Source organism: Hemitrygon akajei, chromosome 7, assembly GCF_048418815.1.
Source record: "Hemitrygon akajei chromosome 7, sHemAka1.3, whole genome shotgun sequence".
Classification (NCBI taxonomy): Eukaryota; Metazoa; Chordata; class Chondrichthyes; order Myliobatiformes; family Dasyatidae; genus Hemitrygon; species Hemitrygon akajei.
The window spans coordinates 79,945,749-79,963,848 of record NC_133130.1 but is presented as its reverse complement, the minus strand read 5'-3'; the positions used below and the strand labels follow the sequence as shown (position 1 = coordinate 79,963,848).

Here is an 18,100-nt window from a genome sequence, read left to right as displayed (position 1 = left end):
GACAGCTACCATTAACGGAGGGGTCCATAGACCCCAGGTTGTAGACTTCTGTTTTATAACAACCTGGAAGAAAAATATGGGAAGATATAGAAAAATCAATTAGAATGGGTTTTTAAAAAATCCTCTAAAGTACACCCATTTGCAATACATTACCTGATGCTGATTCAGCTCCAAAATGACATGATTTTTGTTCAATCATATTGTGATGGGTTTATTAATTTTTAAGAGTGGACTACCCTTTAATGCTCAAATCAGCCAGAGCAAAAGACAAAGGAAAAGGAAGTTCAAAAGAATCAGTAATTGATACAGTTTTTGCCAGGCACTATGAGGAAGTCAAGATCATAAGTGATCCTTGGCTGGATGTTCAGTGCTAATGTTGATTTCCAGAACGAAACTTTACAGGTAACATTATGACTTGAGCCTTGCAGAACAGCAAAAATGGGGTAAACTATTGCAAATGATACTGGTATGGAAATAAGTACAGCACATTTTGCTATTTTTGAGAGTGGAACATAATCTTTGATCACATTTAATTATTATACTGTCTAATCCTATAGTACATTATAACTATTTACAACTTGATACTCTGTCCGCATAACACGTTCTCCCCATGATCAGGTGGGTTGCAGCTCACAATTTACTCTCGCAAAAGATATGCAGACTTTCAGATTAATTGACCAATGTAAAGCACTACTGAGTGTGTGAATGAGTGGTAGATTCTGGATACTGATGAAAAAAATGTACTATTGCTCTCTCAAACATGAAAGCAAACTGTGCACCTACGTAGATAAATGGAAACCATATGAAAGAGGAAGGTTAGGAATGAGAATTTATTTAGACAAATTGTGAGATTCAAAGAGTACATAGTTGAAAATTAAACAGTATGACAGATCCAAATTCTTGAGGATCTCCTGCATCTTGCAACCACACCAATAAAGTTAAAATTGTTTTCAGGACTGAATTTTGAAATACCAGTGAAATCAAGAAACATAATATTACAATTGAATATGTAAATACAGGTTGTGTACTTAACTGAAATTCAAAAATCTGAAAATCTCTGAAATCCGATTTTTTTCCTTCGAACATACTATGTTGTCACAAATGGAAAATTCCACAAGATGCTGGGAAGGGGCCCAGGTGATGCATAGGTCTCTGCACACCACAAATATGAGAAGTGACCTCACATATCTAATGAACAGAAGTTAATAAAAATAGAAAAACACTGCATAAAGCAAAAAAGGTTTTAATTGTATGTCATTAGCACTGGAGTGAACATATCCCACTTAACGGTATGCTGATCCAAAAGCAAAATAGATGATTTGCGATAACTGTACAGGTAGGAGTTGCACATGTTTGATATAAAGTATGACATACAAATAATTTTCCACTGCTCATTGATCAATACAACATGTACAAATATGTTTTTCCACAATCTTGAGTTGATAATTAAACGTGCATTTGTCAAATTCAAGTTTAACTTTCCCATCTCTACATATTTAAATAAAGTGAATTTCTTTAATCAATCCAACTTCTTTAAGCATTCTATTCATATTAGTAAGCACTGGAAATATTACAAAGATGCAGAAGGCCAGTAAACTGGTAATTAATTCACAATTTTTAATTGTCAACACAGCAGTTTTTCATTGTACTTTATTAAAAAGTTTCAAACCACAAAATAAACCATTCCACAACAGCCATAATCATAACCATTCTCTGCAACATTGCAATTTTCCTCAATGTACAATATAATTCACTACACTTTTAAAACTAGAGAAAAATATGTACACGATTACATTTGGAAATCCATGCATGTTACTTACAAATTTAATTTAAGGCAATTTTAGAAACTGCTAAAATAATGTGAATATCAATTCCAAATATGATTAGAATTAAATCCTCAAAAACTTAAAATCATACACTGAACTTGTAGAATCTTGTGCGTTAAAAATAATGTAGAAATATCCTGATATGGGCAACATGTTGATCCAAAGAAAAAGTGCCACAAGAGATCCAGTTTGAGGTCACTCAGATGAAGCCTTCTCCTTCTGTATGCTGAATATATAAACATATTTAGTGTGACGCAGAAAGCCGAGGTTTGCAGTATAGATACAAGATCTACAAATGGAGCTGGTCATTCCATTTTCTTACCTCAAATTGTTATCCAGTCTTTGAGTACATGGATATTTCTTGAAATTTGCATTTTATACATATCGTACCAGCCTCGCAGAATTAATTTCCAAAATAAACCCGATTTTAAACTGCCAAAACCACTACAATACCCCACCCAATAAAGTTTTCAGAAACCAAGAACACTTACTTGTGCTTGATCAAGCGGCATCCTTGAATAATTTGCGCTGATTCATTAGTGAAATGACAAGCAAACAAAAGCCAATTTCTAGGCTGTACTTTGTATGCAAACCGCATGAACAGCAAGGAATAACAGCACAATGCTGCAAAAAAAAAAACAGAAACAGATTATTCTTACAGGAAATATAGTGTATTGTTCACAACAGACCTGTCTTCATATTATGGAGCAAATACTAAACTCTTGAAAGATGTCAATCTTTTCTCAGTTACCATCAGGTAGGAGGTACAGAAGCCTAAAGGCGCATACACAGCAATTTCAGAAACAGCTTCTTCCCCTCTGCCATCCAATTCCTAAATGGACATTGAACTCTTGGACACTACCTCACTTTAAAAAAAAATTTCTATTTACTTGCACGATTTTTAATCGATTCAATATATGTATACTGTATAAAGTATACTGAATAAGATTTACTTATTTTTTTTCTTCTATATTATGTATTGCATTGAACTGCTGTTAACAAATTTCACATCACATGCTGGTGATAATAAACCTGATTCTGAATATAACCAGTATTAGGCTCAAACTCAAATCACTATTAAAAATAAAGTGGAAATAATAAAGCGATCAGAAAGAGGTGAAACACCATCGGTCATTGGAAAAGCATTAGGCTGCAGTCAGTTTTACGATCAGAACAATTTTAAAGGATAAAGTGAGAATAATGGAGCATGTGAAGGCCCTGCCCCGATGAAAGCTACAATTATTACTAAGCAATGCAGTGGTTTAATAATTGAAATACATAAGTTTATTAAGTGTTTTATATGCATAGAAAGGTAAAATATATACTACACACTAAAACAAATGTTTGAATAACTGACGTTAAATAATACCGGATGTACCTGTTCCGCTTTCCGGTTTTTTTGCCCCGATTCCCGATCCGCGGTAAGCTATGCACATCTTCCCATATACTTTAAATCATCTCTAGATTACATTACTTACAATACCTAATACAATGTATATGCTATGTAAATAATTGTTATACTGTGTTATTTAGGGCAGGGGTCGGCAACCTTTTGTCTCTGTGGACTGAATAGCATATTAATGCCGTGGGCCAGATAAATGCCATAAAAATCTTGAAATATTGGAATTATCCATTTAAATACATCTAGTTACGTTTTGCCTCAAATTAATGAATAACATGCTAGAAAATCATTTGTGCTTAACCAAGGATGCCAATTAGTAATCAAAGAACTCAGTTTAGTTGCAATTTATTTCATTCAAGGCATCTTTTGAATCTATTAAAAGGACACAAAGAATCTTTAAATATAAAACATAAACATGATGCATTGAATGGTGGTAAATTATGTATAATAAAGAAGAAAACTTTAACCAGTTTCTGTGCGATTCCAAGGTTTTCCATTTGTCATTGCAGTAATGCGATGCCTTTCTTCTGTCCCACCATTGTTGGTATCCCATTAGTTGTGATGCCAATTAGCTCTGACACATTAAGTTTCATTTCTGACATCATTTTCAACAAAACTTCAAAAATGTCTGCTCCAGTAACCACGTCCTTCATAGGATTTAATCCTCTTCAAAAATTTGAAAAGTTGAGGTCACTCCTCGCACAAACACCACAGGTTGAGCAGTGTCTCTCAAGTCTGTGCTCTCATCAAGTGCAATTGGGAAAAAAAATGCAATTTGTTGCAGGCATCCCTTAAACAACTTTTGACATCTGCTGACATTTCTTCAATTCGCCATGTGATCGTTCTTGCTGACAGGCTGGTAGATGCAAATAAAGATTTCTTTTCAGGACAAACAATATCCACCACTGCCAGTAAACATTCTCTGACAAACTCTCCATCTGTAAAAGGCTTCATCTTTTCTGCAATAAGTTTTGAGACTTCGTAGCTGGCACGGGTATTTTCTTCATTTTTACTGCTTTTCTTGGCAACAAAATGACATTTGTTTTCTGAAACTAGCCTTCATTCGCTCAACTACATCTTTCCTTGCTTGCCCAGTAAAATTGTTTAAATTTCCACTATGGCAGGTCTCATAATGTCACCTGATATTTGCCACTTTCTTCACAGCAACATTTTCTAGGCAAATGAGACAAACTGGTTTCCCAGCTTGCTCGATAAAGAAGTAATCGAGTGTCCAAATGTCTTGGAAATTTTGGCAGTGTCTACCTTCCTGCATTTTGCATTCATTGCCATTGGAATTTTTTTCTTCAATTTTATTTCGAAACACGAGTTATTCAACAAGTATCATAGCACATGTAAATATCTGGATATTTAGCGTGGATTTCTTGTTAAAACACAGTGGCGCTGTTTCTGTTTACAAATTTGAACGATCCCATCTGAAAACTTACGCATGTACAGAGAGTACCTAATATCAATAAGGTAGCCTGCCTTCCTGTTCATTCGTATATACCAGTGTTTGGTGTGGAACAGAACAGAACCTGGGGCCAGTGTAACAAGAAACCATGCATGACAATCAGTGTGGTCGCGTGAAACTCTCAGAATACGAAAATAAAAGGGAAAAAAAATATCACTCACGGGCCGGATAAGCATAGTACCCCAATATTTCCGGATCTGGCCCACGGGTCATAGGTTGCCTGCCCCTGGTTTAGAGAATAATCCACGGTTGGTTGAATCCGCACATGCGGAACCCGCGGATAAGGAGGGACGACTGTATATAATGTGAGTAAGTGTAAAGAACAGGTTAAAATAAAATCTGACAGTCCATATAAAATTATTAAAAATATGATCAGATTTGATAACTTGTTAATTATAAGAACTAGCCCATGACAACAAGGAAGAAAGGCAGTTACTCCGCTCAAAATTCTCTGTGGCCCATATTCCTGCCAAATGTGAATGTGATTAAACAAAGAATAAATGAGGATAAGTTATATTCCATTCATCTACTTATTTAGGTAGAACATAAATTATGCACATGTAGCTTATATCAATGCACCAAAAGCATCAAGATCAATAAACACAGCAAAATCCACTGATCAATTATGATATCAGCAACTAAATTAGTGTCTCACTTATGTTCAAAGAAAAATAATTGAGGTGCATGTAAATCAATAAGTCACTCAGTCAATTGCTTCTATAGTATAGGACGGCACAGACTAGCGTGAGTAGTGGGGTATTTGTGTACAGCAACATAAATGCAATACAAGATCACAAGCTCAAATATGCATTCAGAAAAGTTCAGTTTGTCTCAAACATTTAAATTATGATACATACTGTATATTTAAGCCCCTGCATGTAAAGGATCACTTGATTACAAGGAGAACATTTAGCACAGCACATTATATTCTTGGCCCAAATAAACAGTAGAACAGCACAAAACTGAGAAACTATCTAAAGAAGAATAAAAGTGAGGCAGTACAATTTCTTCACTCTCAGTTACCGGTAAAGTAATTTAAGCAGAGATTTTAAACCAAAGAAAGCAGAGACTAAATAAATATTTTCTTTACATTTAGAGCTTTGCCTCTCAAAGGTTATGTGCATATCTAAGCCATAATTGAAATTCTAAACCATCTATTTTAAACAGTGCAATTCAAAGTTTAAAGTTCCCTTTCTCATATTCCATGCAATACTCCAACCCAAACATGAAATTTACCATTCTCAAATAAGTAGATGACTGACTACAAACTAATACAGATACTCTGAAACAGCATGCATAAATTTACACTTCTTTAACTTACCAAATGTCATTCTCCCACTGATGATCTCTGGAGTTTTCTTCATATCATTAAAAGCAGCAATGGGCAGGCCCCAGTTGGCCACAGGACCCCAGAAGTGCTGCAGAAAGAGAATCAAAATCAAAAAACTGCTTTCTCAGTATCATTAAAACTACAAGTTTAAAATAGCTTGCATTTTTTAAAGTGAAGCAATCCCTTTTATAACTCAATGTTCTTGCAGACTACAAAATCTAAGTAACACATAATACCACTGAATTATATCCTTTCTTAAAAAAAAAACCAGCCAGTATTGGAAAGGTATATATATATATTTTTTTAATAGTTGAGAAAAATATACAGTGAAAGGTCAGAGAGTGCACTACCAAACAATAATTTGACACCAAGCCAGGAAATTCATGGTGAATGGCTACAAAGGGCTTTTGGATTCCTCAATAATAAATGGCTATATAGCTTAGTGTTCATGACAATACAGTGGATTCCAGTTAATTGGGCCAGATGCCTACTTGGAACACATCTTAATGAACAAAAGCTAGTTGAGAAAGTTGCTGGGATTCCCTTCATTGATTTGGGACCCTCTGCCACTTAATTAGGACAGGAGACGTTGCTGAAGTTTTAACTTCCATCAGTCATGTGCACGAGTGACTGTGCTTGGAGTGAACTATTTTTAAATAGTGTCAGTTGCTTGTGATTGTTTTAGATGACGGGGAATGAATCAAAAAGCAGTAATTTTTGACACTAGCTCATGTTGGAAGGTAATAAAGACAGTCCATTAGGGCACAGTGCCTGTGTTGATTTTGTTCACAGCAGCTCACACTGGATGAATTCCTCCATCGATAACTATTAAGAACTAATAGTTTTATAGTACTATTGTAGTATTGGTAGGGTTCTAATTCGTTCTGTATTTCACTTAAATATTCACTTGAATTTATTATTCAGTTAAACATTAGTTGTCTTTTTTTTGAAAAAAATACCTTTTTAACCATTTCCATGAAACTTCAGCAACATCCACTGTCCTAAAAAATGGGCCAAAATGTATCAGTCCCGATGAGCCTCAATTAACAAGAATTCACTGTACCTGGAATTATTAGTTTGTAAGGATCAACATTCGATAATGCTTGATCTACTGAGCCATCAGCTAGTTCATTGATGTTACAAAATACAGCCAATAGTGAATCTCCACAGAAGACTGCAGGGATTAATCCATTTCAGTGCTTTACTTTCCAAAAGATTATAAGCAAATCTGGTCTTCTTTGAAGAGGATACATGCACACAGAGAAGCCCAGATTTGGTTTATAGTTACCCATTTTCACAAATGACAACTGAAAGTGAATAGAAGAAAATTCAGTATGGAAATTGAAGTGACCAAGTAATGCACTTAAGAATTACTTTCACTTACCGTACTGTTCAATAGTCATCCAATGTTCAATGGAGGAAAAGGAGAAAAAAAACAAGAATTATTTTTGTAGTGTTATAATAGTTTAAAATACAATTTTTATGTAACCTAGGTATAAAAATAAAAATAGAAGCAATACTCATTATTTTGTTTGTTTCAGATTTCCAGCATCCACACCATATTTTTCATAATCTAGATGAGTTAATATAGATTGCACAAGCTTTGCTTATGTGAACTTCAATAAAATACATTGGAACTGTCATGTTACCAGTTATGGCTACATTTCTCCACTTCACTCACTCAACCATTTTGAATCTCTTAAACTTATTTAAAAGGTACAATCTTTACAAAAGGAAAAACGATTGCTTCCCAACGTTACTTACATGGATGATGTGCTAATGGATGCCAACTAAATCAGATATGAAGGTAGAGATGGAGCTTCAGAGGCTAGATTTTCCAAGGGTGTATAAACTAACAAACTGCTTCCAGTTTAGAATTTATTTAATGAAATGACAGCATTAACAACTTCTCTAAACCTCTAACAAAACTGGCATACAAATTGAAAATTAAGTTGCCTAAGTTTTCATGGACTGGATTTAGACTTGGACTATATGGCAGTTTTCAAAGCTTCAGATTGTTTCCGACCACAAATCAAAATGCTAACTTATTTTGCACAAGAATAATAATAAACAGCTTTGTTCAAAAAGATTAACTGAATCATTGTTATTGAATTTTGATGTATTATCTTTCAGGATATGATTAAATTGCAAACCACTGGATTTTCCAAGGTATTTTTGAAAATTCCAGAGTGAATTTCAAGTATTTGATTATCAAGTCTTGCTGCAGGGAATACAGTCGCAGTGAAAGTCAAAGAAACAGGATGAATCTAAACAAGTTGTCTATATCAGGGTGCTTAGTTCAGTAACGCTCAAACTTTTAACATTAACAAGAACAAGGTTTGGTGGACACAATGAGTCCACTCACTTGATTGTTATTTAAGCTCTGGGAACATGCAAACTGACTTTCAGCTAAAATCAACTGAGATCTGTCTCAGCTGTTGCACTGGCTTCAAGCACAAGATACACAAGGTCAAATTTCTGTAACTAAAATTAGATAAGTGTGTATAACTGCATACGATTTATGCAAAACCTGTAGCTACCAGTCTGTTGCTTGTTGAGGCATAGCTGTCAACTTCATAAACATAAATCTAAAATCAAACATTTTCAGTTTGTAGCTTCATTAAAATGATAATTATAAAACCATGCCCTTCGTTTTAAATGTCCAGGTCCAAAATATGAAGTCACTGCATCCCAATGTACATTACTCAAGTTTGACAAAGGGGTAAGCTTCGTAGAAGGCCAGCCTCTATTCAAAAAGTTTCAAGCATTCTCAAAGTAAGGTTAATGAAAGTTAAAATGACATCTTAAGTACTTCACTGCAATGACCCTATCAAATGTAAATAAGGGTAAAATAACCAACATTTTATGTAAATAAATGAAAATACTCAAAAATTAAAAACCAAGTTAAATGCATATCTTTACTGTGAAGATGTACTGGCGTGTTTCATAATGTGGATTAAACAAGGAAAACAAAAGACAAAAATCTGGAGGACACACAGAATTGCATTTGCAGTGCCGTGGCTAGTTAGCAGTACTGTCTTATAACAGAAAACACCATCTCTGCTTTTTCCTCCAATAAAAGCCAATTTGAACTGGGATATCACTTGTACAAGGTAGATGAAGGCACTCTGACAATTTATTTTCTTAAGAGAATACAGTCAATTCAAATTAATTGGGGTACATCAGGACCAGTACACTTTGGCACAATCAGTTGAAGTTTCATGGAAATACTTAAAAGGGCATTAAAAAAGACAAACTACCATTTAACTCTGCATTAATTGCCAATAGTTACCAGAGGAATTCATCTAGTGTATAGTGCTGTGTTTTTGATTGATTCTCAATGAATAAAATCAGCATCGACACCCAGTGTCAATAATGGACTACCTTCATTGCCTTCCTGCGAAAGTAACTATTTTTGAGTCATACACATACAACTCAATTCACATACCAAGTTTTATATTTCAGCAAAATTATTTTTTAAAAAACACCTGAAAATATTGTGCATCATCACTTCTAAAAAAAAGTTGATTACCTCAAGATAACCTTGGCAAAAGTATCATGATAGTGTGTACAACAGAATCAAATCACTGAAAGAAAAGATGAATGCTATAATAAAGTCAACAAAACCTGTTCCACAAAATTTCATTGATTGAATTTCACGAGGCCACAATTTAAAATTCTAATTCAAATTATCTGCTGGATTTTTATGTAAAATTCCCAGCTTGATTAACATTAAATGGCTTAAAACCATCAAAAGAAAATCACATATTGCAAATTACAACTATAAATCGTTGGGAATAGTGAATTAGCAAATTCACAAGGGCAATAACATTAACCCACCACACATGAGATTGTTAATCTCATACTCTTTAATATGAGATGAGTTAATGTTTTTGCCCTTGTATATTCACTATTCTGGATGATTCATAGCTTTCATGGTATGATCAAGTGTTCCAGGATTTCTGACATTAATGATAGTGCAAAAAGTAAAGCAAATTGAATAAATGTGTGTCATTTAGTCAATTTATATTCAAAGTGCTTTCAAGTACACAACGTAATCTTTGCTCCACACAGATTCTCATGGATAATAAAGAAAAAAATACAAGGAGTGCAATTCAGAGATTCCATTGTGGTTTGAAAATTCATTGCCGAAAATTCTTGTTCAGACATAGCCAAATACAGGTTCTCCCCAAGTTATGAACTCCTAATCTTGTGTGCAACCTGTACATTCAATTAAGCTTTGGGAAACTAGTGGAGCAGATTGTCTGTTGCCATGGGGCTGCAGGTATCTTGTGCCACCCGGGAACATGGCTTCATAGATGCATTGCTAATTTGCTAACTGCCAGTTTTAAAAGTATTTTACAAGAACAGAATCTTGGAAGACTTCTACAGAAGATGGTGCTGTTTCCTGCATTTCCCACGAATAGATAGAACAGCACGTCCAAAGTGTCGTCAAATGAACAGAATCCACGCTTCATCAGGGAACACTTCTTTAGCCACCAGGAAGAGTTGGTTGAGGTCTGCAGCAACGAATGGAAAATATCAGTTAGCGCAATTACTGTTTTTCCTTAAAGTTGGTCACATCTGGCATGCCTTCATCCTTGCTGGAGTTTGAGATCCCAGCAAAGATACTGCCTGCTCCTAAGATTTTTCTCTTTTTCTTGTTTGGAGAGGCTGGACCAGTTTACTCTGCGTTGGAGTCGAGGGCAGACACATGATTGAGGCACTCTTCAAAGCGTTCTTGCCACCAGGTGTTGAATGCCACTTTGGACTTGATAAGTTTGTCTATGTTCTGTGCTCTCTGTAGTACAAGTCCTTGGGTATTTATGCCATGGATGACCTTCACAATCCTGCAGATTTAACACATTATTGTTGTCAGCAAAAGCTGAACCTTCTGCACTCTTGCCACATAGCATCCATTCTTTAGCTGATGGATCTACTGCTGGACTTTGGCCTTCAGATGCTTGTGGAACTGGGTTTTTTTGGAGGGATGGTTAGGTTTTTAAAGCTGAACCATTTCTCTCTCCCACGATTACATCTACTCATCATTCCCTCCTCATCTGGTTCCACCTATAATCAAATAGTCTCTATTCCATTCTCCCAATGTACCTTAATGTACTAGCAATCTTTTCAGTTTATTCTGTCTATATTCAAAACATCAATTTACATGCTTTGCCTCCAGTATTGTTTTTTGATAGGTGAGTAGGTTGACTGACAGCATACATGTACACATGCACAAAGATAAGCTCAAGCACAAATGTTTTTGGGCACTTTCCCCGCCCTGTTTGCCTCCTACTTTTCTCGTGACACTTCCACCTCAATAGTTCCCACTCACCAAATCTCCTCTTCATTCTATCTTTGCCATTTGTGCTTCTTATTTCAAAACTTTGAAAACATTTTCTTTTGGTCTCAACTCATCTCGACACTCCTGCTTCTTTATATGCATTACACACTTCTATTTTCACCCTGTTTCTTACATTCTATTTTGTTCAATCCACCCACCCCGATTTACCCACACACATTCTTGCTCTCCAGATCTGAGAGAACCCCCAGGAACTACTGAGCAGCATCAAGTTAAGAGGTACATTTTAGCTTCTAGTAAACAGACAAGACCTCATAGCACTGCTGTGGATAACAAAACCAGACACCAAGGCCCAAAGATGGAGTGCCTTGTCAGGACATCATCCTCCTCCCAATCACACTACTTCCTCTGAAACCGCATCATTTTCCCTCCCTTGTCAAGCACCCCAACTCCCAACAGGGTTTCAAAAGGGACCATAAAGCTGCCTCTCCCCACCCCCCAAAAAAAAACCTTACTGGTATGCCTACATGATTGGGAGGCAAGCCATGATATGAACCAAGTTCATAACATTCACGATCTCAATGCAGACTGCAGTAGAGGAAAGCTGTCATCCAGCCAACATTCTTTCTTGTCCCACTGCTCCATCTCACCTCTAACAAGATGTAGTGGAACTAGTTTGAAAGATAAGTGAGAAACTCTTCATCCAACATCATTTTGACCCTAGAACAAAGCTTACCCTAACTTCAGTCAAGTTCACTGACTTGTTTACTGAAGTATATAAGAAAGATTCCCACATCTCAAGAGACACGAAGGCAGCTATAGAATATGAAAATCACCATCGGTGTGGCAACATCCGGCCTTTTGCCATCTTAAGAAAAGATTTTTGAAGATCAAGATCTTTAACGAGGTATAAAGTTCAGTGATCTGTTCTCCTTTGTCCTTCCAAGACGAGGCTTGCTTACAGGATTAACTCAAAGCCAGGGAGAAATACTACCAATGTATTTAACCACCATGCCCTGTAAATATGCATCACATATTTTGACTTTACCCATCAAAGCCCTCCAAATATAAAACACTGGTATGCTCAGCTAGGCAAAACTCCCTAGCACTATGCCCTAATCACATTCAATCAGCTCCAATGGGCAATAAATAGTGCAAAAAAAACCTATAAAGTACATTTTAAGGAAGCTAAATAAATTCCATATTATGCTTTAGAGAATAAAAAAGATCAGTTAAAATTGCACCACTGATTTCATACAACTAAGCTGAACAAAAGGTTATTTGTAATCAACCACAGGAACATGTATAGACTTAGAATAGGAATTAGATGAGTGGTGACAAATGAATGTTACAGGGCAGTACAAAAGACAATTTACTTATAAAAGCTTGGGTGGATAATGGATTTCTAAAACTTAATTTTAACAGATTAGATAAGGAAATTTCCAAAAGATTAATCTGTTACCCATTAATTATTATACAATGTAGATATATTTTCCATGGAAAACACTTCAACATTCATTTAGTTAGATTAAAATTACAATTGCAATTCATGCTTCAAAAAGTGTTAATTACTTTTTAGAGCAAGACAACTAGGAAGCATAACAATTTGAGAACTTGTGTGAAATATAAAGGTCAACTGTGCTACTAGAATCTTTCACTCTCTAACCTCACTCTGATAAATTTTACAGGACATGGTGGTTAAATTTCAGTGGATAACAGCCAAGCAAATTTCAAAGCCTGTCATGGAAGCTGTGGAATTTAATTTCATTTAAAATAGATTCCAAAACCAACAAAGTCTAGCCTTAGTAACGGTGACAGTGGAACTACAAATACAAAAGTCCACTTAAACATCACTTAAATTAATAAAACCTTGAAAGGTGCACCAAATTTAAGATATAGTTGGAGAAGTGTTTACAATCCACAAAGGGCATCCCTACCCAACTTTATCTTATTCCATCAATATTATTACTTGATTTTTTTTAATCCCCTCATTCAAACAGCTTCTCCCAAATTCCCAGCTGAATTGTCAGTGCCTATGTAAGCGTTAACCAATTGGTGTCTGCCGTTTCCACAAACGTAACACATCAGCTTAAAGTCCTGATTACTTTCAGTAGATCACCTCGTCACTTTTCTGCAGATTGTTACACTGCACATCATACCGAATACAAATATAAACTGATTGAAAACTTAATGGGACATTTAGGTTGCACAAAATACTGTCTATCATATGTTGTTGTATAATAGATGCTTCATAAGAAAAGCAGAGCCTATAGAACCTCAAGCTAGTTTTCAATTACCAGTTTAGTGCCAGAAGGCTAGATTCCATTTTTTTTTTAAATCATTGCTCCCAAGTCTTCATTGTTCTCAGTGTTGAACATGCAGAGCACAATGCAAAAAGAGTGACAAATTGTCAGTGACTTTAGCAAAAGAATTAAAATCATTCTTACAGCACCTTTCACAGCCTTTGGTCATCCACAACAGCCAATTAGGCAGCTTAAGCTATGGTTAAAATATGCAGATAAAGATAGTAAACTGGTAACATTCTTCCTGGAGGCGTGATAACAATGCATTTCATTTCTCATTTTTGGTTTATCTGCATCAATTCCCTCTGAACTCCAAAATCATAAAGACTGCTTTGCATTATTTTCTAAAGGAGTTAATTTCACTTTACCTTATTCCTATCTACCGTACCCTTGCCGACCTACATTCCTTTGCAAACACTTTATTTTCCTACTTAGATCTGTATGACAATCACTTCCTTAATGTTCCAAAAATTAGCGACTGTTTTTAGAGGCACAGATTTTGTTGTAATACGAAGAGGAACATGAAGGAAAACATCTTCACTTGAAGGGTCATGATAGCGTGGAATAAGTTGCCAGCACAAGTGGTGCGCGCCACCACGATTTCAACGTTTAAGAGAAGTTTGGACAGATACATGCTATAGTCCCTGTGCAGGTCGATAGTAGGCAGCTTAAGTGGTTCAGTACGGACCAGATGGGCTGAAGGACCTGTTTTTCTGCAGTACTTTCCTATGACTATATGACAAGAAACACAATAACCGATCTGCCTGCAGCAAGTCTTACAACGAGTGAAATGGTAGTCACCAGATATTCTAACCTTGTACAGGACAATAGTGAAGATCCTTTCAACCACCCCCCCCCCCCCAGATGATCACAAAATCACTTTGTGATCTTTTAACACTTACCAAAGAGGACACTTGCTGCTTCAGTTTTAAATTTCATCTGAAAGACACCATCTCACATTATAAGCACTTCCTCAGTAGTACACCAGAAGTTATGATTAAACTTTTGTCCAGAACTGGAGACCACAATTCATAAGTTTCTGACTCAGGAAAAAAACACTAGCCTTCTCATCCAAGTCATCGATGAAGATTACGGACATCCGAGGGCCGAACCTACCGAACTATAGTCACATATTTTACTGAAAAAGATCTGATTATTCCTACGGCTTTCAGTCCACTATCGAGTTATTCCTGCTGTTGTAATTACACTTAATCACAGCAAAGAGTATCAAGAACTAGGGGGCACAGGTTCAAGATGAAAAGGGAAAAAATAGAAACATGAGGTGCAAAATTTCCCCCCACAAAGGCTAATATCTATGTGGAATCAGCAGTCACAGGAAGTAGTTGAAGCAGGTACTATAACTTTTAAAAGATAGTTGGACACAAACCTGCATTACAAATGTTTGGTTATGGGTCAAATAATAATACTTTATTGATCCCGAATGGAAAATTCTTCCATTACAGGATCAACATTTAAAAACACACTTAGCAGTGTGCAGACTTCACTAATAAAGTACAGAATAATAATACACAATAATTTACTAATGTGCAATAATAATGTATGAAATAATAAAACACATGTATGATGTGTGTTCTCCTGTCACACAGATGAACTGTTGTATATGCATATTACAATTGGAAGGAAAAGATTTTCTATAATGATCCTTGTGACAGCAGAGCTGAATGAGTCTGTTCAAAACGGTGCTCCACTGCTAATTCAGTAGGGTATGGAGAGGGTGTGGCTGATTGTCCATAATGAATAAGTTTGTTTAGCAACCTCCTCTTCACCACTAACTCAAAAGAATCCAGGTTGTAGCCAAGGATGGATCCGGAAAGACTGCACTCGCTACCACAGACTGGTAAAAGATCTCCATCATCCTGCCATACATATGGAAGGATCTCAGCTTCCTTAGAAAATAGACTCCACTCATCCCCTTCTTGTAAACAGCCTTTGTGTTGGTTTTCAAGTCTGATGTTGAGGTAAACACTCAAGTATTTGCACTCCTCCACTACCGCAACTTCTCCCAAATTTGCTAAATGGAACTAGCTTGGATTTAATATATTGGTTATTATGGACCAGATGGGCCAAAGGACTTGTTTCCATGTGATATGACCTCATGCCAATTGTAAAATCCAAGACATCCTGGAAGATCAAACCAATGCCCTAAATCATTCCACAGACTGTACAAGTCCTGGATTTAGGCAATCAAGACCAAGAGATCAGTCAAATTTCTGTCATTGTATTTTACGAATACTTTCCCTTGACTATTGTCCAGTCATTGGTTCCCTGCAGAACCCATTAATGGATCTTTGTAGTGAAAACCATTTATATCTTTGAAGAATCTGCATTTATATTTTGATCCTTTCACTCCACTCATTGCAAAAATTTACAACGTTTGGTATATTTTACCTCATGCTAGTTTACTAATATCCTCATTTCTTTTACTAATGGCAGTTGAGCAATCACTTCCCTTCTCTCCTCTCTCCATGCCAATGGCCTCCAGCTAAGATCAACTTAATTACTAATAATTCAAATACGGCAGAATGCTGGAAATCTGAAATAATCTGGAAAACCTGAAAAACAACAACCAGTCAGGCGGATTGCTGCATAAACTTCCAATAGTGTAAGATTTAAAAATATTTCGTGACGCAAGGTAGGCAATTGAAAGGTCAACTCATCCTCCTTCAGCGAGCTGAGACTGACCTTGACTGCAGCAAACTTTGCCGAGATGTACATGGTGGCAGCCGGGCTGCATCCAGGAGATAGCCTGTTATCTACACTAAGCCGGCACCCAGTTTGTTGACTGGAGTAAGTTTCCGGCCACGGGCCTTTTCCCCACTCCCTCCCAAACAACACATCACATCACCCCACCCTCTCCCCCACATCACAGCCGCTATCTGAGCTGTTCAGCTCACCTCATGAGATAATCACGGAAATCTTTGCTCTTGACATAGTCAAGGGCTTTGCGGACCACTACTCCAGCCATAGTGCCACCCAAGTCCGAGGCTTCCTCACACCACCGCCTCCGCCTCCGTCTGCGACTCGAACCGGGTTACGGTGCACGCCGGGATAGCCATACCCCCACCGAAGGACCAATTGAAGGAGCTGGCGAGTTTTTTCTCAACCAACCAATCAGCAATTAAGGTCGACGAGGACGCCGGCGCGCGCGGAACCACTTCAAGAAGGCATTGGGCGCGAGACACTTGGAACATAGCGTTGTTAGGCAACCGCTATGCGCGGATGCGCTGACGTAAACCGCGGTTGTCTGACGTGACGCGGTCGGCGAAGTTCCGCGCACAGTGAGATCCCACAACTTGTCAGCGGGGCAAATGGTTAATTAATCAGGCCTTTTGGGGTGCGTGCTGTCCGTGGAGCCGCTGATGCTTTACAGTTATTTGAAATGGTCTCACAGTGTGGTTCATGCTGATCTGCAACCATCCCTTATACTGGGTTTGGGGCTCCGGGAGAGAACAATGAGGGAGCAGGGTGTGTTTCAGATCGAAATTAGAGTAGCACCCTGCCGAAATATGCGCTCCGGAAAAGGGTCGACTGCAGACGTTGGAGCAATTCAACACTGCACTGTAGCAGTGTAGGGGAAAGGCATAGTAACAGTCCTGATGCATCGCGTCCATCGGAAACGTCTACAGTTCCTCGACTTTTATATATTATTTTGTATTATTGTTTCATTTTGTTCTACCTCGATGTCAAGTGTAATGATATGTGTTTGAACAATATGCAAAAAACGAATAAACTCGTCTCGGGCTTCCAGGCGGATACCGGTTTCAATGTCAAACTTTGCCATCTTCATCAGGGATGATGACTAGGTATGTCTAGTACTGTGGTATATACACCCCCCTGATTGGTTAGTCCTCATTCAATCACGCTTCCACTCACTCCATCTTACTTAGAGCCAGACCTTCATCTTTGTCAAAATTCTTTTGTTCTAGTCTTATTTCAATGGCTCCCTTTGTCAGCTGGTTTCCAAAATTCATTGCTGCGACACAGTGATTTTGTGCTGTTGAAATAAATCCTATGGCCATTACAGGTGCAATGTTCTGCTGCAGCTGATTCCAACAGTGTAATCCAAATGAATATACCTGCTGTGTCCTTGATGCAGGTTTCCACCGTCTGGCCAACGTATGCTGCACGGCATTCACAGGGAATTCTGTCCTGAGTTCCAGGTCACCTTTGACCTGCACTAGCTGCAATTTGAGCTTCCTTGTGGATGGTCTTAATCTGGTATTTCTTCAGAATCCTCTGATCCTTCCAGAAAAACTGGAAATATAGGGAGACGGGCATTAGCGATGGGTTCCTCCTCGTTGTTAGGCTTCAGACGGTCCTTCTAAGGGCCCAGTTGATTTCCTTCACCTTGAAGCTTTTCTGTATGAAGGTCATGTGTAAATATCTTAATTCCTTGTGGAGACTCTCCAGGTCCGAAATAGTTTTCGCACAGTTAATGAAAGTAG

At 37.2% G+C, this 18,100-nt stretch overlaps 1 protein-coding gene across 1 annotated transcript; it reads right to left on the bottom strand.

The window, feature by feature from the left end:
• Positions 1-811: 811 nt before the first annotated feature.
• mpc1 (mitochondrial pyruvate carrier 1) lies at positions 812-16,715 on the bottom strand. Its single transcript, XM_073051281.1, has 5 exons — positions 16,550-16,715; positions 15,334-15,337; positions 6,021-6,117; positions 2,318-2,450; positions 812-2,052 (listed from the first exon to the last, which is right to left on the bottom strand). Exons 1-5 carry the CDS (start codon positions 16,618-16,620, stop codon positions 2,022-2,024), a joined length of 336 nt encoding a protein of 111 aa, XP_072907382.1. The 5' UTR covers positions 16,621-16,715; the 3' UTR covers positions 812-2,021.
• Between the last annotated feature and the right edge of the window lie 1,385 nt (positions 16,716-18,100).